This window comes from Strix uralensis, chromosome 6 (assembly GCF_047716275.1).
Source record: "Strix uralensis isolate ZFMK-TIS-50842 chromosome 6, bStrUra1, whole genome shotgun sequence".
In the NCBI taxonomy this organism is placed as follows: domain Eukaryota; kingdom Metazoa; phylum Chordata; class Aves; order Strigiformes; family Strigidae; genus Strix; species Strix uralensis.
This window is the reverse complement of record NC_133977.1, coordinates 13395761-13420184: the sequence shown is the minus strand read 5'-3', so window position 1 is coordinate 13420184 and position 24424 is coordinate 13395761. Positions and strand designations below refer to the sequence as shown.

Below are 24424 nucleotides of genomic sequence, written 5' to 3'. Positions count from 1 at the left end.
ATAAAGAGTAACTGTTTTGCTATAAATAGTAGTATCAGCTTTGCAATGCAAAGCACCTGAGTCATAGGTGAGACGTATGAGTTAATTCAAAACAGAGTTTGTGTTTTAAACAAGCATTCCTAGATCCCCTGTGAGTACCTCTTATTTGTGAGGCTGCCTCAGTGATACAGACCTATCTAACTACGACGTCAGATCAAGTAAAGCTCAGTATTCTTGGAGCACCTGGGTGCCAGCAGGGAGTCTCGTGGTGGCAGGTGATGCTCTCCCTGGGCCAGGTGTCGCCCAGCCAAGTGAGCTCATTTCCTGCCCAGCTCACAGGGGCCTTCCTGGTGCTCAGCTGGAGGCATCGGGTCCTGAGCCCTGCTGTCCAGGGAGGTGTGAGTGAGAAGCTCTTCTTGCTTTTTCTCCTGGGAAAAGATGCAATATTTTATGAAGCTGATGACTCTTTGTCATTATGGAAGAAGAGACTAAAGTTTTAGCAGTTTAATATATACATCTTTTAAAAGCTAATTACACAGCTATATAAGAAGTATCAATTATGGAGAAGTCTGATGAATCTGCACAAACAAGGTAAGCACGGCTCTTGAAAGGGTATCTGTAAAAGCTGTGTAGGAGGGGAAGGAGAACCACTGGAACAGAGGTGAATGCAGGGAAGAAAATATACTAGCTGTTAGCTTTCAGAGAAGTATTTGGTTAATGAGCATGAACAAAACATGAAGTATGTGTAGTAGAACTTAGTTCTAAGCACAGAAACAGTCCCTTGAAGCTATCTTGTACCTGTAATATTCTTTGCTGCTTAAATATGTCCTTTGCCAAAAGAGGAGGAAACAAACTAAACTATTAGAGGGGTCTGTTTTCCACCCCAGTGTAAGGAACTACAGAAGAAAGTTTAGGAAACTGAAATTCTGACTGATAATGAGCTACCAACTACTTCCTCCACCTATTTTCTTTGCTGCCCCCTTTGAAGTGAACATGCTTGCTTTCTTTACCTCCTTTTTGGAGCTGCTCTCCTCAGGGTTCTTTGGCTGATGGCTTTTCTCAACTTCTATCTGCAGGCTGTTAGACTTAAATGTGACCCAGCGGTGAGCTTCTTCGAGGTTAGCTGTGATCTAGGCAAGACATTGTAATTAGAACTGCAGAGAGAACAGTTAACGCACGCTGTGTTCCAGTGCGAGCTCCGTGCAAGAAGGAGCAGAACAGTATACAGCTCAAATCTTTCCCCAGTACAGAGGGGTAGGAGCTCTCCATGATGCCCTCTTCCATTGCTGGGAAAAGGATGGATTGGAGAGGTCCTCACTACAAAGTTGACCCTCTCTTAGGGGGGTAATGAAGTCAGCATGGGTCTTCAACGCAGCATAAAATACAGAGGCATTGGGAAGAAGGGGGGAAAAATGGATGCTGAGGACCACAAACTTCTGAGAAAGATGAGGGAAGACTAACCTTGCCTGAAGAATGCTGTGGAAATCCTCCAATCACAGAACAGTTCTTGGACTGATAAGCAGCATGTAAGACCTCAAGCTGGGGCACCTTTATTACTTTTTTTATTTTACTTTATGCTGGTTAATACCCTATAAAACATCTAAACCCCTAGATTTTCATCCTGAACTACTATAGTAATCCATGCAAACTATAATAATTTGGATATTGTGGTACAGTAGTGCAAGGATGAGGTGATGCAAGGACAAATGACTTCTTAGGGTGGGGGGGAAATGTGGTTTTGCATAATGTCACGTACAGAGTGACACAAGAGCAGCTCAGTTTATTTGGCCACAACACTTTATTTGGTTAACACAGCTATCCTGAGCCTGATAAAAGCAATAGGCTGGGGGAACAAAAGCTTTTCTTACAAGCCCCACTAAATTGAAGTGATTCACAGAAAAGATAAAAACTTTTTTTTAAAAAAAGCATGATAAATGCCACTAAAGGCCGAGTATGCACCTGACTCTTTACCAGAGACCTATATCTGAGATTGAAAGGGTTACTTGGTGCATATGCTGAAATACTATCTTGTTACTTTAATTATTATTCTAACACTAACTATTGTCGCCTGTTCTGACTCTATACTGGCTTTCTTCAGTTTCTTTTCTGGCTTCTTTTTGTATTCTTCAGATGTTTAACTGTTCTTTCCAGTTTCTAGGTAGAAGAAGTAACTAATTTCTATACAATTTTTTATGGCACAAATAAAAAATTGCAATATAACAGAAAGACTTTCCAATCTTTATTGTAAATAGCTTAGAGTTCTATCTTAAAAAAAAAATAATAATTCTGTCTGTCTCTAAAGTCAGATATATAATGAATGTGTTAGGTTGTTACTCGTGCTTCTGGAGTATATACAGATACAGTAAGATTTACAGCAGTGTCTTTTGACTGAGTTCATAAAGTCTTTCTACCGACACTTCTACAACCCCATAGATTTTGCACAAAAATGTTTCCATGGGTGTCTTGCCACTTTTTCATGCTGTTATCACTTTACCTGACATTTGTTTTCCAGCTGCTGCTTTTGCTTTCTCTCTGCTTCCAGCTGGGTCTCCAGCTGCCTGTTCTGCACTTGCATTTCATGTTGTTTTTTCAACAACACTTGCATCTCACTCCACACACTTTTCAACTCTGACACACGTTTCTGGACTTCCTGTGACTGAAGACAATACAACAATGAAATTCCAACGTTTTAGCAGATCAGTCTCTTCAGTAAACTGGTCAAGAAAGCTTACTTGTTCATAATTCTTCTGATACTTCTCTTTTATTGCTTTCATTTTCCTCAGTTCAGATTCAGTCTCGAAATTGTTGAGAGAAACAAAACATCAGGAATTTTTCAGGCTTACTGGCTGTTACATGGGGTATATTTCTGCAGATGTCTGCACATTGTGTCCCTATTTCTTGCCCTGTGAGACTGAAGAGAACCCATGCCCCACTGGGGAAGGGGGAAAAAGCAGGTGGCAGTTGCAAAGGAGTCTCCGTTCTCATTTAGGATCAGGTACCAGTTGAACCATAAGTTCTACAGCCATAAAGGATGGAAAGGGACTAATCACTACACAAGCAATGTTTGGCCCAATCAATAATTAAATAGACTGTATCCACAAAATGATAGAGGACCAATGCTACTATAAAAATCTAATGGAGGGATGGCACTCTATGGCATCATATTTAGTATGGGGAGGGGACATGACAGGAGAAGTCACACAATTACTGTAGCTGCTATCGATCTGTTCATCTTCTGTTAAGAACTGGAGTCCAGAGTTAGTTTTATTTTCAAGTCTAGCTCCACTGCAAAGGATCAACAGCAGTCCTTCTCAGTAGGAGATAAAAGGAGTTCTCAACTAGGATGTCTGTCTTTACTGAAAAATGTGTGCATACCTTTACCCTTTCTGTGTTAGCTTTACAGGCCAGGCATTGTCTGACTTGAGCTCTCTGGCTTATCAGCTTTTTCTTGGAACTGCACAAAGACCTTTCCAGTGCTATTACTTTCTGCGGCAGCTCCCTGTTAGCATGGGAAACTTCAGCCAGTTTGGAGGTGGATTGTTCAAGGGATTTCTTTACGTAGGGGAAAGAAGAAAAAGTGGGTTCACATTAATTGTAAGAATTTGTTAATTCTATATAACAATTAATAGGCAGTACACCCAATTGTTTTGCTGTATTTGAAGTATGCTATAGCACCTGGTGATGACTTTTCTTTACTACCCTTCTAACAAAGGGGAGAAAAGTGAATGCTGGATCTGAGTAATACTAAGGTTATGCTGAGCTTTATGATACAGCCCCCGAGAAACAAAGCAGACTTCCAAACCAGTATTTCATCCCTGGAGACTGCTGTACAGCCCCAGACTACCCTTTGGAAGTCACTGGAATGACTGATATCAATGTCTAGATCTTATGTACAATGAGGTATATTGTGTTGGGGGATATAGAGTGATACTTGAAAAAGTTAAGAGAGCACAGATACCGCTATGCATGGCCACCAAAATCTCTGTCCACCACATGACAAAATTCTGCTTGGAATTTTGGAACTCTGTCCATCAAGTGATGGACAACTCCATGATGAATGGAAAAGGAGACAAATATTTGTCTCAAAGAACAAGCTGCTTTTGTTCTGTTGGAAAACTGTAAAGCAGACCCCTTTCTCTGGAAATTATTCACTGAAAACTTTGAATTCTATTTCTTCTCACCTTAGCAGATTCTTGACAGGCAGCTTTCCTAGAAGCCTCTTGTTCAATTTGAAACTGCTTCTTCAAAGACTCTAAGTGTTCAGTGTACATCTTTTCCTCAGTCTTGGCTTTTTCCATTAACTGTTCCCTTTAAAGAGAAGAAACAAATTCAGTTATTCATGTTTATATTTAATATGCTTTGTTTTTTAAACACAAGGTTAGGAAAGACAATTCCATTGTAAATACTTGACTCTTGGATATACTCTCTGCACCACTACTATTTAAAGATTGGAATGTGTTTTCTAATATTTCATATTCTCTTTATTTAAAAGGAGGTTCAAAATAGCTATACAAGGTAAACAGACTTTTTTGGAAAAAACACTTTAGGACAACTTACTTTCCTTCAGAAAATTAAATGGCTGATCCTGTTTAGACAAGGGATAATGAGATTCAGACTGCACCTACACTTAGGTTTGAGGCTTTACTTACTAGTGTTCAGTTTTGGGTGGGGAATTTAAACAGCTATCCTGTGCTCTCCTTGCTACAGCAGGCCACTTCAAAGTGATACCTGTTATCCTTATGGAAAAGCTGTTTGTAGAAGTGCCATCATGACCCGAGGTAAACAGTTCCTCAGTGCAGCAGAGCAGGTCGAAGAGTCATTATGGGAATGAGTGAAAGAGCCCATTTCTATAACTCTGCATGAATCTGTCTTTATCATACTGCTGGCTCAGCATACAGTCAATGCTGATATTGATAGATAGATTAAAGCCATAAAGCTCTGACATTAGTGCAAAGTAATGTTTCTCCTCAAGTGTAGTATCATGGATCTGGTCTTACCTGCAGACTATCAGCTGTTGATGCTCAGTTTCTTTACTTTTCAGTTCATACTGAGTTTGGATCAGCTTGCTCTGCAGGGTATTATTGACATGCAGAACTTCTTCCAAACTAAGAACAAGTGTCTTGTTGTCTGCTTTAGCACTTTCTAGTGCCTTACAAAGTAGTTCCACCTGTGCAGTAACAACAAATCAGATTTATACTTACCCAAATGAAGAAGCTTAGAAAGGAATATTTTTTCCTTCCCAGTCAGTATCAACTTACAGGAAGTAACAGTGTGTTCACCAACTGTCTGATTACACAGATGTCCTAAGCACAGGCATCTAGATGGGAATCCTTACAATGCCAATTCACTGACTGGCTGAGTCAGAGGGATCAGAACAACTTGTCATATAGCCATGCCTTTCTTGGAAAACAAATGTTCTTGGCCAATAGTGAGTGTGTTTGGGTTGTGAGGTAATCCTTTTGACACTAAGTATTATGAGGAGAGATGAAAGCAATTCCTTGGACTCTTCCCCCCTCCATTCTAATACAAAAAAAAAAAAAAAAAGCTATATAAACTTCCAGAATCTTTGCTCATATTATGTATCCAGCTGCAGACTGTAAAATCTTCACCTGTGCCAAGGAATTTTTCTTTAGCAAGGAGATGCTTGCCTCCAACACTTGGATAATAATTTTCCTGCTCCACAGCCAAAAGTTGATTGAATATTTTTGCCTTGATTCAAGTGAATGTGTCACACTATGTTGTAGTCAGAAAAAGAAAAGGTACTTGGCTCAACACCAAAAATGCAGTGGTGGCTGTTACTATGGAAAAACGTGGCTGCTGTGCTGCTTTTCCATGGCTTGGTAATGCTCCAGTTCTGTTTCTAACCTCTGCATTTTTCATTGAGTTTGTCTCCTGAAAATGGAAATCGGATTTAAAAAATAATGCCTTAAGTCAGTCTATGCACATCTCCTCTGAAGTGGTGACCATCTCACAGTTTGGTTCTCTGCCTTAACCATATTAAGTTTTGCCTGTCACTGAAGTTAAATTTTTTTTTTACCTACTTTCCACAAGATGCCCAAGGCCTGCCAAGCTTGCAGAGTTAGCTACAAGCACTTGGTGTACTTGGTTCACTAAGTATGTTTCAGTGTTGCAGGAAAGGATATAGGAAACTTTTCAGAGAAACTTGTCCTATACCTTATTAGCCAGAACCATGGGGAAGGTGCCACTCTTCAACTGTATCTGCCTTCACCACACTGCTGACAGACCACAGAAACAGTATCAGTTTCACTTACCTGTCTTTTCTGAGGTTGCTGATTTCAGTGTCCTTGTGTCCCAGCTCAGTGCGTACCACTTCCAGAGCTTCTTGTGTCTTGTTACGAGAAGCTAACACATGCTCCAGCATGGCTGTTGCCTTACTGTGACCATTTTTTGCCATGTCCAACTGGTGTTGCAGGTTTGCCACCTGCAGTACAAGAAATCATTAGGAAAATGAGCAGGAAAATCAGTCATCTATTAAAAGTTTTATTAAAGGATTCTTTTATAAGTAACCTGCACGCTTGCAGCAGTGCCAAGATTATGCAGTGGTTCTGAATATGGAAATAGCTTCCTCTAGTCACATAATCTTTTTTCTACCCCTGGTTTAAGCCCAAGCTGAGTGTGTGGTGTTCTCGGGTTTTTCTGTGGGTGTTTTAACTGATAGTTCCAATGCTTCTGAACTCTTGGCACCTAGGTTTCAGGAGGTGCCACAGATGCATGAAGCTGGGTTTTTAGTAAAAACCAGTCATTGATTCTAATGTTGCTTAGCCTGAGTTTTCATCTGCATCTCTTTCAAACAAAAAGCACTCAAAGGTTTTGGTCCCTGTTAATTTTCAGCCACTTCTTCATTGTTAGCAATACTCAACTGAAATTAACCATCATTCTAACTTGCATTTCATGGTTATCACTCACCACATTGTCTCCTTCATTAATCTCAGTAGACCATCCAGTTTTCAATGATCTTGGAGTGAGAATGTTGCTTATAGCGTCCAGTTTTTCTCCCATGTTTGTTACAGCATTTAGCAGAACCCGCTGTCTGAACCTAGGACAATCTTAACATTCAGACACGGGGTTTCTTGAACGTTCATCTTCAAAATTAACTCAGTGTAAAGTAGAGTGGTGAGCACAAGCACGTAAATCAGACTTCATAGTTTCTTCTCTTGAGCCTGCAGCTGACCTAGCCTTACGATCAGGAGACTTCTGTTGCCAAGACTTCTGGGGATTTTTTTGTTTTGGTGCCATTCCTACCGCAAAAGCACATCAAGTCCTTCGAGGCAGTGAAAATGTGAGTACCACAAACAGAAATTGAAAAAAATACTCTCCAAAATGTCTATTCTGGAGCAGAAGTAGATTCTCCTAGTCTGTGTTACTTCAGGAAGATATTTAAGCTCTCTTCTATGATACTTTCCACAGCACATTATCCAAAGTCATATGACTTCCCACTGTATCTAGGCAGCAATGAAACATGGTGCTGACTGAAACTTCATTGGAAGCCTGTGATGTCAGCTGCTGTCACAGCTGTGCAGAACCAGCACAGTTCCTTGGTTCCAAGCACCCCTTCTGGCCTGCTCCCACTGTGAGACCTTTCTACAGCTAGTTCTCGGTATATGCAAACCAACGGAACAGAGTGTTTTAACTTTCCCCAAATCTGAACGCATTCAGGTCATGGATTGCATTCATCAGTGTAATATCCAGTTGCCTTTGGCTGTCTGATGGACCATGCTCTATGATTGAGAATAAAGTACAAGAGAAACTTTGATTCATTTTGCTTTCTGGAAACAGAAGGCAAAAATAGAACCTCCTGTTTACTAGGGAAGTGTCCTAAATGTGGTTACATCTTCTGTTTAATTTCTAGATCAATAGAGATTTATAGATAGGATTGACAGTTTGTCACTTGCCTCTTCTGTTTACCAACTCAAAATGATTACAAGATTGTTTTGGTATCTGAGAAGCAAGGGGAGTCTGTAAAGAGCATTTACTGTTACGGGTTCATTCTTGCTTGTGGACAGAAGTCTCAATGCAGTGACTTGACCTTACAGCTTAGAATAGCAAACTCATGACAGAGCAGTGTCTGCTTCACAGTCTTATACCTACAAGCTTGGTTTCACTGATCAGGATAACACACATCTTCTCTGTACTTCTGTCTATTAAGACTGAGTGATCAGACTGAAGTAGAATAATTATCTGCCTCCCAGCAATACAGCTAAACAAGTACTATCTGCAACTCTTTGTTCTCTTACTGGGAAATAATAATAAATCCTGAGGACTATCTTTATAATCCTGTAAACTGTGTGTTTTCTAGCCTGAATACATGCAATCAACTTGCATGAAAAACAGCTCTGTTCAGCTGAGCTTCCGTAGTTCTCATGTTTGCTTTGATGAAATCAGGTTCTGTTTCCAGCTGCAGACTAGAATCCTACAGCTTACATTAAACATATCCTCTGTTCTTCAGGAAAAAGTGTGTTGAATCTGATTTCTAATGGCTATGTAAGCATTAGTTAGTCTGACCCTAATTCTGAGGGGTAAGTTCTCAAAGTTCTATTTCACCTGAGTGTATTTGGTCTTTATGCAATGCACTTGCAAAGCTCACTATTATCGAAATGTTCGTTTACAGCTCTTCCTCCAGCTTCTGCACTTCAGTCTTAAGAAAAGAGATGTGACAAAATAGCTCAGCTTTCTTTTATTGCAGAAACAGAAAAGCATTATCTTATCTGGAACACAGAAGCAGAGCGATGTGACAATGCCTCTCTGCCCAGAGCAAATGTTTTCTTTTCCCTGAGTCCCATAGGAGAAGCAGCAAGTGAATCACTTTTAACTTATCCTTCCATAGAAATAATTATGGATTAGAATTCACCTTGTTTTAATCTAAGTATGATGTCTTGGTCACTTCCTTCTGTCACTACCATAAGACCTAGGACTGTTGCATAAATGTAGCTTTCTTGCTCTCACTATACATTCTGTGCTGCTTTTAAAAGAAACTCAGGAATCTGCAGCACTGTCCCAAATTTTATGTCATAGGTCACACTGAAGTAAAAGTTTTACTTTCAGCACCTCACTTACTGTCTAGCTAACTTCTGCTTAAGAAAGCATACATATGGTTTTTATTTTTGCTTACCACCATGGTTTGCATCCCTCCATATTAATTTGTATTTTTTTGTGAAGATTTCCGTGTTTCTAATCTTTCAAGTAATTCTCTACCCATATATTTTGTTTTAATGCCCCCTGGTGGTTCTTAGCCATTCCACTATTTTCACACATTAGGCAACTTCATTATCACAAATCCTGGAGATGCTACATCAACAGCATCTTGTCACCCAAAGGCAATGTGAGCAGGATCGAAGAGGATTTTGATACAGAACTCGTTTCATATATGTGCTTGACACTACACAAATAAGTAGAGAAGATAAGTAAGCACTTCCGTCCAAATTAAGTACTGAAGAGCTAAGGTTAAACAACCTTATCTTAGGTGAGCATGAAAAATGAGTTACCTTTTGATCTGACAGATAAGGTGCTGAGAGGTACCTGACGTTTTCCTTTGTCACAGGTCAGTTTATTTTTGTTGTTGTTCAATTCTGCCAGCACCTGCTGCACCTGCTACTGAGGAAAAAAGAGCAGTCACCATTCTGTAGGACAAACAAGGCCCAAAGCAACAAAGTTGCTCTATGTCCTCTCCCTGAGCATTTTAACTTTCCTCTGTTGCTTCAGGTATAAATTTTCAATTAGGTGAAACACTGAAACAGATTTTTTTTTTTTTTTTTTAAATATCCAAATGGCATAAATTCCTCCAAGACAGCTTAATCTCTAGGAAGAACTGCTCAGATTGGTACAACCTTCCAGATGGCCACAAGAAGGCCACTGTCCTAGAAGCACAAGCAACAGAAATGGAGAGATGAAAGAAATCTTTGACAACAGGCAACAGAGAGACAAAAACAACTAAAGAATGAGAAGACCTGGACAGAATTAAAGGAATTTAGAAAGACAGTAAAGAATACAACATTAAAAATCAGGCAACTTTTTACGGTTCATAGTGTTCTATTGATTCATATTCTTTAACTGATTACTGCCCAAGGAGCTCCGTGTTAAAAGGAAAAAAGATATACGTATGTTACAGATTAACTACTGTAGAAATGTTACTGATTATCAAATAACAAACATTCAAAAAGTGTTTCAGTTAATTCTTTAGCATTGTGATGTTAGGACAGCAGCTAAGTGTTTCTCCAGTGTATACAACTGGTCATTACATCCAACAGTGTAAAAAAAAAAAAAAAAAAAAAAAAACAATGGTAAAAGGACTGGTAGCATAGTATTACTAAGCTTTTACACAGCTTCTCTGGAACTGGTGAGGTATCTTGATCCAGGTGACCAAGAGTACTGAGAAATAATGGAATGGGAACAAGTTAAAAACAGGAATGAGGTCCCATGTGCAAATTTGTCCACAGAAGGCATAAAACTGTTGTTAATACCTTCCCAATGTAAACAAGCTGAATATATATGTACAGATAAAGAAGCTGTGTACCTGTAATAGAAAATTAAATGGAGTAATGGATTTTAATGAGATACCTAAATGTCCAGTGCCTGAAGCTCTATATAGTTCTCTTAGCTCATCCCACAGAGACATCTAAAAAGATGGAGTAGTAACATTTGAGAGATCTTACCCTTTTGTTTTGTTTTTTCCCCTTTTTGATTCCTTGATGTGATCAGCCTCTCTCCATAAAATACAGATTACTTCAAAGAGCACCTTGATTCCTGCTATAGTTACTTATCAGTCAGGTCATCAGTTATCTACTTTATTAGTGGCTTACCTGCTCATGTACCAGTGCAACCAAGTGATCCAATAGCCTCTTGTTCTCTTCCTCTAGTGTTTGCAAAGTGAATTTCATTGAAACTATTTCTAGCTATGAACAAGGAAATCCAACTCTAATCATTCCACTTCAAGATTTCCACAGTCACAATACATGAATATCTCAAAACCTCAGCATTATGTATGGATTAGGTGTAGCGTCTCCTGTTCTGGAGACCTCTTCTGCAACCATGAAAGAATCATGCTGACTTCAGTCACAACACTAAGGAATTTCTCATTTATATCACAAATGCTAACTTTCCTTTTCCAGACTACGCATATGCAAGGAAGCTACACAGGTAAAGCAGATGAGAGAAGCTGAAAATTATTTATAATTTGCCATAGTAGCATAACAAACATTACTACAAATAGGGCCTTGTGTAGGTAGCAGTAAGGTTGCTGCTCCAAAGGACACATCCATATAGACCAGAAAAATATCAAACAGCAAAGTGAACAATATGGCTGTGGTAAATATCACATTATTTAGAAATGATGTAGTTAAGAGAGAGTAAGCAAAATGAAAGGAAAACTTGGAGAAAGACAACACTAAATTTAAAGAACAGCCATATAAATTGCAAGATACCTCATTCTGTTTTTTCTACTTCCAATTTGTTCCTTTCCTGTGTTGTTTCATTTGTTGTTGTCCTTATCTGTCAAGAAATGTGAGATCACTGTCACTGAAAACATTCAGATTCATAGAAATACTACACATCTTCAGAACAGTTGATCTGAAGGTTGCAAGTCAACTCTGAAGTTCAGAAATAATACCTGCAGAGCTTCCCTGTCTTCTCTCCCTTTCATGCTTCAGAGAGGAGACATTACAAGTCAAAGTATAAGCATAGTAGGAAAAGGGAGAGTGTGTCACACTTGCCACTGCAATAGCAAAAAATAATTGTTCTGAAAGGAAAACTGGTATGTAAATAAGAATTCCAGAGATGTGGGTCTGAAAGCAGCCTACAAGAATACTGTTTTAAAACCGTAAGGTTTCTGTACCTCCTATTGAAGATCTTTCATTTCTGCCAGCAGAGATCCTTTCTCTTGCAAAGCTGTCCCAAGTTCCCCTTGCAGTCTAGTGTCAGTGCATTCCAAAAGCTGTCTCTGTGTGGTTTCAGCCTCCTCAGCAAGGCTTGCTTTCTGCCTGTGTTGGCCATGCTCTCTCTTGCAAGGCCTCCCTAAAGAAAGACGGATTAGCCAAGCTGGAGATCTAGCACAACAGAAAGACAGAAGATGGCCTCCACGTTAAATACCAAGCCGGCCCTTCTGTGTTAGTGACAAGTGCTAGAGAAGCAGAAATCAAGGTGGTGAGAATGCAACAGAAGAAGGGGAAGCAGAGGCTGCAGATGAGAAGACTCCTCACAGCGCACTCTGAAGCTGAGCCCTCTCGTGCTGTACACTCTGCAGCTCTCTGAGAATCTTGGCGTGGTCAGCATTCAGAAGCGAGTCTTGCTCTTGCAGCTTACGGTCTTTCCTTGTTCTGCCTAAAGGGAAAAAATTACCCAGGCAATAACATTAACATCAGAATGATGAGGGATGAGTAATTAATTTACAAAGCTATTAATTTGTCATTGAGCTCCTGCATCATCCCTATAGTTCTGCATATTGTGGTGTGCTGCTTCTTGAAGATGGTATCAAAGCTGAGTTCACCTTGCCTAGCTTTTATAAATGTATTTAATCTCAGATCCTTATTACTTCCACTCAGTTTCTGCATTTCTAGTACTTAAAATGCCTATTAACTCCTACATTCCTCTTTCTCAGTGGTTGTTACAGGATGCTTCTGTAAATAATATTATATTTACACTGTTTCCACATAACATATGACTTTTTTTTTTTTCTGTACTGAAAATAAATATTTGCCAAAGAAGGACACTAACACTTTTTTAACACCACCTTTATAGAATTTCCATTCCTATACATAAAGTATTTTACTCAAGTGTGTCCAAAGAAGGGCAACGAAGCTGGTGAAGGGTCTGGAGGACAGGTCTTACGAGGAGCGGCTGAGGGAACTGGGGTTGTTTAGTCTGGAGAAGAGGAGGATGAGGGGAGACCTCATCACCTCTACAACTACCTGAAAGGAGGTTGCAGAGAGCTGGGGATGAGTCTCTTTAACCAAGTAACAAGTGATAGGACAAGAGGGAATGGCCTCAAGTTGCGCCAGGGAAGGTTTAGACTGGATATTAGGAAGTATTTCTTTACAGAACGGGTTGTTAGACGTTGGAATGGGCTGCCCAGGGAGGTGGTGGAGTCCCCATCCCTGGAGGTGTTTGAGTCGGGTTGACATAGCGGTGAGGGATATGGTGTAGTTGGGAACTGTCAATGTTAAGTTAACCTTTTGTCCGAAAAGGCAGAGGAAATTTTAGCTAAGCAGGTACTCCATATTTGACTCATGAATAGAAAAATAGTCATGTAGAATCTAAAGGTGGAAAGGAATATAAATGTACTACTTCAAGGGTAGATAGAAGAGGGAGCAGCAGTAGTTCTGCATGTCCTGGCATGTGACAAGACACTTTCAAAAAAAGCTGATTCAAAATGTTTATTGGGAAGAAAACTGTCCAGATTTAACGTTGGGAAATCTGGAAGAGTTACCTAGGCTAGTGATTGAATTTCTTCACTGGAAGTTGTTCATTAGCCCACATTACCTGGGGGCACTAAACTTTGTCTCCTGACCTGCATTTGTGGCTTTCCAGTAAAAGTATAATTATTTCTCACTGTAATCACTTTTGTTATACTTTATTTCCATTTTGAAAACAAGAGTAGCTATTCTCATTACCTGTACTTTCTCTGCTGTTTCTCTCAGGGCAGTCATTTTAGACTGAAGCTGCAGGTTCTCTTTGCGTTGTTTGCTAAAGGACAGCTGTGCATTCTAAAGGGCAATAAAACAGAATGTTCACTGAGAAAAAATTTAAATGTCATTTAGGCAGGCACTTCACAAATATCAAGTCTTTATTTCATACTTGCCTATTTCTTTTAAGCTCTTGTCATGTGGCTATGTGCTCTTGCAGGCACTGGATATGGCTCCTATAGGACAAGCCTCTTCTGAAATATACCTTGAAATAATAATGAAAGTGCTAACTGCTCTAACTTAGCTTTGAAAATTGAGGGTGACTTCATATCCTTGAGCTCAAGCTTATTAGTCTCCACTATAATTAATCTCAATACTATTGAACTTAAACGATCTCCCTGCCAGAAGTGGTACAATTCACAACTGAAGGAATCCTTTGCCAGCACTGTGAGACTCCTCATGTCTAAGCTGAAATTTTACCGCATCTTCACCAAAACTTACTTTTTCAGAGAAGACTTCAGACAGCACGCACTGTCCCTATGTAGGCAGTAAGCATACCTCTTTGCCCATTTAGTACCCAGTTGACCAAGGTTCTGAGTTTTCTGTAGTATTAATCACCAATCTGTCTGTCTCCTTTGTATGCAATACCTGTGCTACCACAACTGTGTTTCATGGTCAGTTCCAGCTTTCCAAGGAAGGCATTCATGTCACTATTTTGATATTTCAGTAGAACATGGAAGTTAATCTTTCAATAAGTAGAGTAACCCCATACTGGTAAAATAATAAGATACTCAATGGTTATTAGCCTTGGTCACATTTGGCATTTGTCCACATAAAAATTCTACCTCTGAAGTGTGGTACATTTGAAAGGCCCCATGTAGGCTGTGCTGATATTTATTTAGCTATTTTCCTCACCAACACTTGTTTACAATTTACTTTTGCTTATTCACCAAGCTGGGAAATGATACAGTTCCTGGAGTCTGAAAATAGAAAAGAATGTCAGGACGTGCTTTATTATCTGTTTGGTAATTTTAAAAGGTGACATATTGATTTAATGTTTGAGTTTAGCTGAGTTACTGAATATGTTACAAACAGGTAAGACTTCTACAAATGTGTTCTTTAACACTTTTCTTGATAACTTTAATATTTCAGCAAAATTACTTTTTAAAATTGATTCCATAGATTAATTGTAATTTAATTTTAAAATTAAGCATGCCATCATGCCGATCTCCTACACATACTGTTTCTGTGATTGCTTGAGCAAATCAACTCTAAATCTCATATTCAGCTGTCTAGTGTATAAGCAACCATTTTGTCCTGACTATAACCCACAGCCCATATGCAACTTTACAAGTTTTTGTACATTGACAAAGAACAATAGTTAGATCCCTGCTTAAACCGTATAGATCTAAAAGCAGAAGCATTTTTGTTGGCATTTGAGTCAACCTGCCTGTAATAGCTAGCCTCTTATTCTGTTGTGTTGTATAACATACTGGAAAAAAAGGAAGACAACACAAGATGATTCAGCATGAGCAGGGTAGGCAGGGAACTCTAGCCAAAATATTATGACATCCAAGGTAGCATCAAAGGATCACTCAAAAGTTCCTTCAGTTAACAAGGGGAAAAAGCATTGATCAGCAGGATTATTTGATATAGGAGTAAAGAAAACTTGTATGTCTCATTTAAATTTGTCATTTGCATATGGACTTGTGAAGGAAAGAATTCTTCTGCCATCGTTCTCCCCCATTCAGCCCACTCTGCCACAACATGACAAGTTTCTCTCCTCTTGCCATGCCTTACGCAGAAACGCTGACTGCCTTTTGTGAGCTATAGGTTAATTATTGCATATGTGATTCGCAAAATAACAAAAAAAGTGTATGGGAAACAGGAACACTTCTATAAAAGGAGTAGCTAGAAATCTGAAATAGGTCCTGAGAGAAGGATCACAAGAACAATAACTATGCTAGGACTTACGCATGGTTACTGTGAGTTATTTGGGAATATGGAGCAGACTTTAGGTTAGGAACATTTACCTTTAATTTTGATAATATGGAGCTTCCCCCTACCCTGGAGTGCATTAAATGCCACTTAACTCCCATTTAAGCAGCTACTTTCACATCAGCAGACTGGGATTCTAAATGAGATCAACTAGAGTCTTATCCAAGAGCTTGTCTTTATACTGATGGTTAATAGAGCACATTTTTTTTAATCACCTGCAAAAAGATTCATTAGCAATGGGCCCATCAGTTCAGGAATCATGCATTAATAGTTACTTGCCAGATGAAGTGTCCTCTGAAAAGAATTTATGCTGATGGAATCTTTTCATATTATTGTTGTGTATTCATTACCCTGATTACCACTGTTGTCAGTTTCCTCTAGGTAGGAAGAGGCTTTAGAAACATCACATGCAAACTAAAGGCCTTTAATATTTTATCCCCTCTTAAGCTGCCCTCCATTCCGGTTGACTGATACACCTTCCCAGTGAGGGAAGGGCTACAAAGATACAAGAACCCACTGTCATACCCAGCTCAGCTTTCAGCTGTTTGCCCTGTTGCTCCAGGTGGGCAGTTCTTTCCTCCTCTTCTTGCAGCCTCACTCGGGCTAGCTGGACATCTTTACGCAGCTCTTGGCAGTCCTGCTGTAGTATCTGTACCTGCAGTGATATCACAGGTAATTCTTTAAGTTGCAGAATTCAGTCAGGCAAACCTAAGCAAATTTCAGAGTTTGAAAAGTTGATCTAACTGGAACAGATATAGCCTGATCAGCTTCTCCTCTCTTTCTGCTTGTCCCAATCTTATGCAGAAGAGTTTTATGGCAAGCAACTCAATTTCTATATGTAATGCAGTGTACGTATGTTTATAGTCATCTTTACATGACAGGCAGAATCTAACAAGTTTGCACAATTAAAGAGTAAAGATCAAGCTATAAAAGATGAAGGTGACTGCAACACTCAAGGCACTTAACAAGTCTTTCTCATGCTGTTTGGTGAGGAATTTTTTTTGCTTTAACACTAGCTAATAAATATGCCACAGGGTCAACTATACCTATCAGAAAGTGATAGATGAATTAAACTAAGCCTTTACTCCTCACATGATGTACAATGCATACAGTTCAATAACGTATCCATCATTTTTCCACTTCTGCCGTGGAAGAACACAGAAAAGGCATGTAGGAAAAAAAAGTCTAGTGACTTGTAATAGACTTTTATATGTTTCAGGTTAGAGAGACCTTGATGATCATCAAAAAATTGAAAATAAACCCCTGATTTATTCAAGTTTTGATACTTTGCTATTTGCTTTCTTTTATCCTTACTAAACTGTTGCTATGAATTCAGAAGTCTTAGAGTGACTGCATGTGGCTTGTGTGTGTGTGTGCATGCAGAGAGGGGGATTGGTTTTGTTTATTTGAATTATGTGTAAGCCAATTCATTTCTACAATGAACTATGGCCCCTCCCCATGCTCCAAAATAGCTAGATCATACAAATATGTTGAGAACAAAAAATCTAACTTTGTCATCATGGCAATTAATGGAGAAAACCTTCTTACTCCCAGAAGGTTTATCTCAACAGAATATTTTTCAGAAATTGCATTTTCTATGTCTATCTATTTATCAGCACCTCAATTATAAAGAGGCTTGTTTAGCATGGTGAAGAAAAGGTTAAGGCAGGATCCAGTTGTGGCCCACAAATCTCAGAGATGGTTACAAAGACTATGAAGTCAAACTATTTTCAGTTACATTGAATGATTTAAGAAGGGGCAATGGTCCCAAATTTAAGCTTGGAACGTTCAAATCGGATGCTAGAAAAATAATCTTAACTGGAACATTACTGCAGCACTATAAAAAATACCTAAAGCATCCTGAACTCTGCTAGACAAATCCACCACTGCCCCAATCTAGTGTTTGTGATACTCCTGCTTTGAGCAGGAAGTTTGACTACATGATCTCTTCTGATCAATGTTCTCACTAAATGTTGTTGTTATAAAGTGTTTTAACTGGTTTCTAGGAATGATGTCCAAGTTCTTGCTCTTTCTCACAGATGAGAAAATGAAAACAGACACAAAAGAATGAAAGTTTCTCAAACCCGCTTTCATTCTGCTTCTAGTGTTGTCCTGTACATGACACATGACAGTTCCTTGGGATTCTTCCAAAGACTCCTGCAGGCTGATCTGCTGGGATCGCTGTTCCGTTAGCTAGGAAAAAGAAACACTTTGTGACCCAGGTCTAATTAAGTCGATTGAACAAAGACTTTGAGATCATATATGAAAGGTGTTCTGTCTGGGTATTTAGTTATAAGCATGGCTGGCAGGTTCCTTTGGGTTGTGCACATTCCAAAATTGCACCCAGAATATTATTTAAGGATCTTCTTATAATCTTTAAATAATACTTGGCAAATTCAGCCTCCTACTAAAGTCCTTGCTCTTGTGCTTATGTCCTGAAGTCTACAGTTAATTTTCTGGTTTGTGTTCCTCAGCTGTGATCACTATATCCATCTAAAGAAGATGAAAAGAACAGATATTTATATCCTTTCATGTTCATAACTATTGCAAAAGCAATAGGTATTATAAAATGCAACTGCCACACTAACACCTAGAACTTGATTTCTCTCTCCAGTCTGATGTTCTCTGTTCTGAAACACTGAATATAAGAGTGCAAGCACTAAGAAGCAACACGTTGTTTAATACAATTAATGAGATTGATGACATACTCCATTGCATTTCTCTTCAGGGGAGATAGTAATAGAAGTTTAAGACTGAAATACCACAGAAATGCAAGTTCCTGGAAAAACAGTAAAGCTTTTGAGAACTCTACACATGACAGCTAGGATGAACTTAAGTCATGAAGATGGGAGAATTACAAATCTCAAATATTTTTATTCTTGATTTGCTGCACAATTTTAAAAAATTAATGGATGCACAGATTCTCATTATCAAAAGTGTTTGCTCTTACTGACAACAACATATCATAAACTCCTTTTATCAGCTGAGTATACATTCTATTTAACTATGTCAGAGATGAACATACTTAAAAACAAGTCTGTTAATACTTGAAACTATAATAAAATCATCTTTTGTACCGGTTGTAGTTGCCATAGCAGTACTCAGTCTCTGAACTACTTCTTTTGCCTTTTCTTCAGCCTCTTTAATATCACTTACGCACTGGTGCAACTTCATTGCTTCTTGCTGTACTATTTTCATTTCTTGCAAATGTTCATCATGGATTGCATTGAGATGCTGCTTCAGCTAAGCTGCTGCAAGGAAAAGGCAAAAAACTTTAATTGACAGAAAAAGCATATGGAGGGACAATGAAGAACAAAGTGGTAAAAAAAGTCCTTTTTTACTACCTGCATGCTTTGGACTCAGTTCCTTTTCTGTCTGCAGCCAGAAGATGTTTAATTTCAGTGTCTGTACAAGACTATAAACGACACCTCTGATTCACCAGTGTTTTACAGTTTTTCCACAGTGTATTTTCTCCCACAAATGATACCCTGGCCTGCATGGAGCTAATGGCTGGGTGACTAGCAGGTGTTTCTGAGGTCTCTGAGTGGATATTGTCGAGGCTGTAAAGGAGAAACAACTGACCTACTCTGTGTATGCATACCTACCTGACATTGCACGTATGCGTTACAGGTGTGATTAGATTAGAAACCATGTTTGCTAGAGCTGGAAGGTTTCCTGTGACCCCTGGTTGCTGTAGTCTGTTCTCACTGGCTCTGCCAGTACCAGCTCCCTCACGGAGCGAAGAGCAAAGCATGGGAAATGGGTGCAAAGAGGAACAAGATGAGGAAAATCAAGAAAAGCGTGAACTCTCCAAGAAGGAAAAAGCTTACCCCTGCTTTCTCCCTGCCTCTGCCCATTGACGCTGAGCTCTTCCAGGTCTCGCACCGGTGCGGTGGTTTGCTTTCCACCACCCTCATCCTCAGGTGGAGCACTGTGAAGGCCTCAGGCGTGGTTGCCCTGACGCTCGTAGGTATAACGGTTGGCCTGGCCTCCTGCTCTTGCCCTGTGGGAACCCTCACAAGCCATGGCTGAGGCTCCTCTCTACACGGCAGCTACCCTGGGTCTAGGGCACCTCTCCCACCAGCCTGCCGCTCCCCTCACCCTGGCCTGCCAAGCTCCCGAGCCCCCTCCTCACCCCCAACCGCCACCCACCGTGGCCGGGCCAGCCAACCGCCATGGCACTCCGTCCCCTTCAAACACACCCGCTCCCTGCGCAGCCCAGCCTGCATCCAGCAGTTTAAGCAGTGCGTGAGGTGGCGGTGCCTGTGGAGGGCAGGCACCCCAGGGGTCCGGCCTCACCCTCCAGTGTCAGGGTGTGCCTGAGGAGCCGCCATTGCTGTTGATGAACGGGGTCCTGGGATTTTCACAGGAGATTCTGCTTCTCCTCTCCCTTCCTTCCTCCCCACCTCGCAGCCCACACCCTGCCTTTACAACAGGACACTGAAGTATTTTAGTGTTTGAAGGGGTTTAAAATCAGCTTTCAGGGCCTGTAGGCTCAAACCTCCATATGGAGGATGCTCTGCAGGAGCATGCTAACCTGTAGGCTAATAGTTATTTTTAGACATGATCAATTTACTGCATATCAGATGACATGTTCACTTGGGACCCTAAGCAAGCATAGTATTTTATACTTCAGGGGCATGCAGTTATTTAATGCAGATCAGAAATCTTACTGAGTTATGCTGTCTCCATTGTGCATCTGAGGTGTCAGTCTTTTAAAAATGTACCACTTTGGTCTACTGAGATTCATTTTTATGCAGAGAGGAAAATTGACTTTGTAGCCTCCTGGTTAGAAAATACAACTGTGAAACCTGAAATGTGATGTCTGAAGCAGGCACCAGATAACAGTGCTGCAACCATTAAGCATTAGATGTTCTGGGGGCTCAAGTAAAGTTGTTTAAGATATTCATACTAGAGATTTAGAATTTCCTCTTCACTTTTGGCAACTCATCTGGCTTCTGAGGGGCATTTGTGTATGACTTAATTCCTCCCATGCACTGAACAGGGAGCACGAGCACCTAATTCCAAGCTGAGGATTTCTCACAGGATCAGACGTCACTCAGCATGCAGTGTGGCAACATCTAAATACCTTGTGACAACCTATCACTTGGGCTCAGCTTTGCCTGAAGCTTCTAATATGTTGAGGTAATACCGTTGAAGTAATATGTGTTTGGGGTGAACTGGTTTGTAGGGCATGTTGAGATCCAGTTATTAATTATATATCTGGAAGTGAAAAGCAGATGTTTAAAAATTTCCTATCTATCTGTAGATGGCAGCAGAGAGGAACTATATTTATTGGACCAGCTAAACATGGTGACTATGCATTTTGTAAATTGTGCAACTGCAGCTGGTGGCTATCTGTTAATGCTGAAAATTTTGCATTCTGTCGATTAATATAATTGTTTTGATTTAAGGATCTTTTGGCATGACTTTTATTTTGGAGGAACTTGCAGCTTTTCTGAGCAGAGAGTGACACTGCAGACAGGACAACACTGCGTTTGATCAGTAATGTGTATGTAGGAAAAGGATCTTCAGCTGATGTAAAAATGTCTTGCTCCACTTGAGAATTTGATCCAGGAAACGTTTGCCTGGGGCATGTTACCAGGAGGCTTGTGAAGAAATGTAGGATGTGAGGGAGTATAAAGATCACTAGGGAAAAAGGAAATTAGAAATGATAAATTAAGTATCTCTTAAGCTTCTCTCCTAAGGAAGAGATGGATAAATAACATTGGAAATTAAACGTAATGTTTTTATTGTATAGTTTCTCGATAACTACTGGTGTTGTACTTAGGCTGTTATTTAATCAGAAGATATTGATATACAATGGCAGTATAGGGATGCCTATTTTATGCATTAGAGTAGTATGTATAGGAAGTGAGAACATGAAAGAGCAACTGATATGTAGATCAAAAGGAATTTATTTCAGAGAACCTTTTATGAGATGAGGTAGGGTAACAGTATCTCACAGAAAGATAGTTAATTCTGAAGGCACTGTATAACTTTTGAAACAAATCAAATGCTATTCATAATTTAGTTTGCATTAAAAGAACTGATTGATCTGAGCTTTTTATTCACGTTCTTTATTTTACTTTCAGAAGTTGGTGTATAGTTCAATAAAAGTAATTTCATATAAAAAATATAGGAGTAAAACGTATACATCAAATTGTCTGTAGCATGTTTTCCACGGGAAACTTTTAAGAAGACATCTGTGATCAAAGAACTGAGTGTTGAAGTTAAACAATTTGATGTCCTTTTCTGCTCTAAATATCCTGCCCGACAGTTTTGCAGGAGACTTCAAAACAACCTAAAAATGTTATTTTCTTTTATTTTTAATATCATTTATATGGCAACAGGAGATGGGGCAGGCAAGTGCATTATGATGACAGACCACCTACTATTTTCTTCAAATCAGTATTGTTTCCTCCATAGTTTGCCACCTGCATAAGTGCCTGGTGGAATCATCATTGCCATACAAAGTTCCAAGCTAAAATGGGATAGAAGAATGCTTTGGTTTGTGGTAAAAAACACAGGTGAACTTTTGTTTCTTACCATAATACTTGTGCTTTGTGTGACGTGTACAGCAGGTCACATCTCTCAGTAAAACTTTTGTGTAAATCATATATATATATAAAATATTGGATAATTCATATACTGTTTTTATTATTTCAGCAGTTTTATGGTTCCAGTCTATTTTTGTATATCATTTCCAATCAGTTTTTCAGTCTGATTTAAAATTTTTCAGGGAATGGTCCTTTTCCTGGGAAGTTTTTTCATATTCCAATAGAGCTCCCCGCTTAAAGGTGCTGTTACATTTTTCTTTCTTGTAACGACATTTCTTTTAGTTATAGCCTTTTTACTATTCTGATAATTTCTTATCATTTCTAATTAGATTTGCCATGTATGTGCTACATATGTTAATATGTGCTACAACTGTTATCAGTTAACAAAGTTTTATTTCAGCGTATGTAAAATACTTTCCTTCTTCATAGTTTTGTTGATCTTTCCTGAATTCCTTCTACTGTTTTGTGGTAGAACTGGTCTTTGTTCAAGGTGGTGTCTGAGCTGCCAGCATTTCTGCAGTGCTTGTCTTTAGAAATCTTTTCATCTCAATTACTTGCTTATGCAAAGTGCTTTGGTATGAAGGTAAATCAGAGAGCAAACATTAGTACAGAGATCTCTATTTTGGATTCCTTGGATGGTATGAGAGCATGCTGCAGCAGTAGGTGGAAGTTGCAAGTTTGAATTAAGAGGTGGGATAAATCAAATCTGCTAAATTGAATCAGTTTGTCCATCCAGGTTAGCATTCTGCAAAGGAAGGTACTTTGTAGGAGTGAGAGCCTCGACTCTATTCTGTCACAGCTGTAAGTCTGCTTTCCTCAAGTGTTGCTTGGACTGGTTTATCCTCTTCTTCTAAATTGCCCTTTTTTATTGCATCAGATACAAGCTGTAGAAATGGTTAGTTGAAAGTTTCCTTTTCAGAACCCTTCATGATTTTTTTTTCATCCTGTCTGTTTTACCATTAATGAGATAGGAACTCCTGAGTTTGCTTGGCCCATGCTGGTGGACTCCAACATGCTTTAATTTAATTCTCATACAAGAACATCAGTGGTTTTTTTCTTTTTTATTCTCACTTGCACATTTAGAAGATATCAACATAAATATGCTGAAATCCCTGTTCTTTGATCCATCCTTAAAACTCTCCTACACTGTTACATCTGCAAAACTTGGTGAGAACTCAGGTTATCAGTGTATTTCTACTACTGTGGTGGTTTACTGGCAATAACTCTGTGCTGCCCAGTCTGTTTCCAACCATCTGTTCTTTGTAGCAACCTGTCAGATCTTTAGAAAAGCTGGAGACCAGTGTCATGAAAAGATCATCCCTGGCTTAGTATTATTAGCTGCTATAGAGTCTTACAGTAAGTATATTATTAGATGTATTACATAATAATATAGCATTATAAGTATTCTATAGAACATATTTTTTCCTCCTTATGCTGCTGGTATTGATAATCCTTATTGTGTATACCAGATGAAGAACAATGTTCTGTTTTTATCACTCTATGCTTACCTGCCTCTGATCTGCCATCCTTCTCCCCTCATCCCCTTTTTTATAGTGAGCTAATGCAATATTTCTTCAGTTTGACAGTTTTGTCTCAATCAAGGAGGGATAATAGTCAACAATGCAGGCAGACAATAGCAGAATCCTTAGATATCCAACCTGAGTGTTAAATCAGTACTGCTGACAGAAATTAATCTTTATTTATGAGTATGGTATAAGAATGTTTATATGCAAACCAGTGAACATAAAGTTAATGTTTCATTGAAGACGCTATTGTATTAAAATATTAATCAGCATATTAATCTTAAATCATTAATTAATAATAATATTAATCAGAAGACCACTTTTGTTTTGACAGTTTCCTACTTATCCTGTCATTTTTACAGCACTGTAAAATTAGTATACAGTGCTAATACGCTGATTTATTTCATACAGTGTAGACCAGAGCAAAAGGGAATATGGATTTGGCTTTCAGGTGCCTTAACATAGAAGTCTAGTGCCAGTTTAGATATTGCAGGCCACTGAAGATAGTCTCACAGGGCTAACAGATGTCATGCAAAAAATAAGGGGGTCCCAAGCCAAGAGAAGCCAGCTGGGATACTTGAGGTTGTCTAAAATGGCACTAGACACCTCTCTGTAAAGAACCAAATTCCATTTGCGATGTCAAAGAGATAATTTGTGTGTATCGTGAGGAAGATAAACGTTTTAGGTGATTACCAGTGTTCCGTTCCTCTTCCTTGAATCATTTTCTTGT

The 24424-nt window shown here is 39.2% G+C and overlaps 1 protein-coding gene across 1 annotated transcript; it reads right to left on the bottom strand.

The window, feature by feature from the left end:
- Positions 1-864: 864 nt before the first annotated feature.
- Positions 865-19945, bottom strand: CCDC150 (coiled-coil domain containing 150). Its single transcript, XM_074873966.1, is given in 21 exon segments — positions 865-1109; positions 2048-2088; positions 2091-2133; positions 2474-2635; positions 2712-2774; positions 2979-2995; positions 3261-3553; positions 4132-4287; positions 4977-5162; positions 5779-5871; positions 6252-6421; positions 10797-10889; positions 11834-12071; positions 12192-12312; positions 13541-13694; positions 16129-16266; positions 17730-17804; positions 18702-18859; positions 18956-19029; positions 19031-19171; positions 19911-19945. Coding segments are annotated over 21 exon segments (2640 nt in total). The 3' UTR covers positions 865-920.
- Between the last annotated feature and the right edge of the window lie 4479 nt (positions 19946-24424).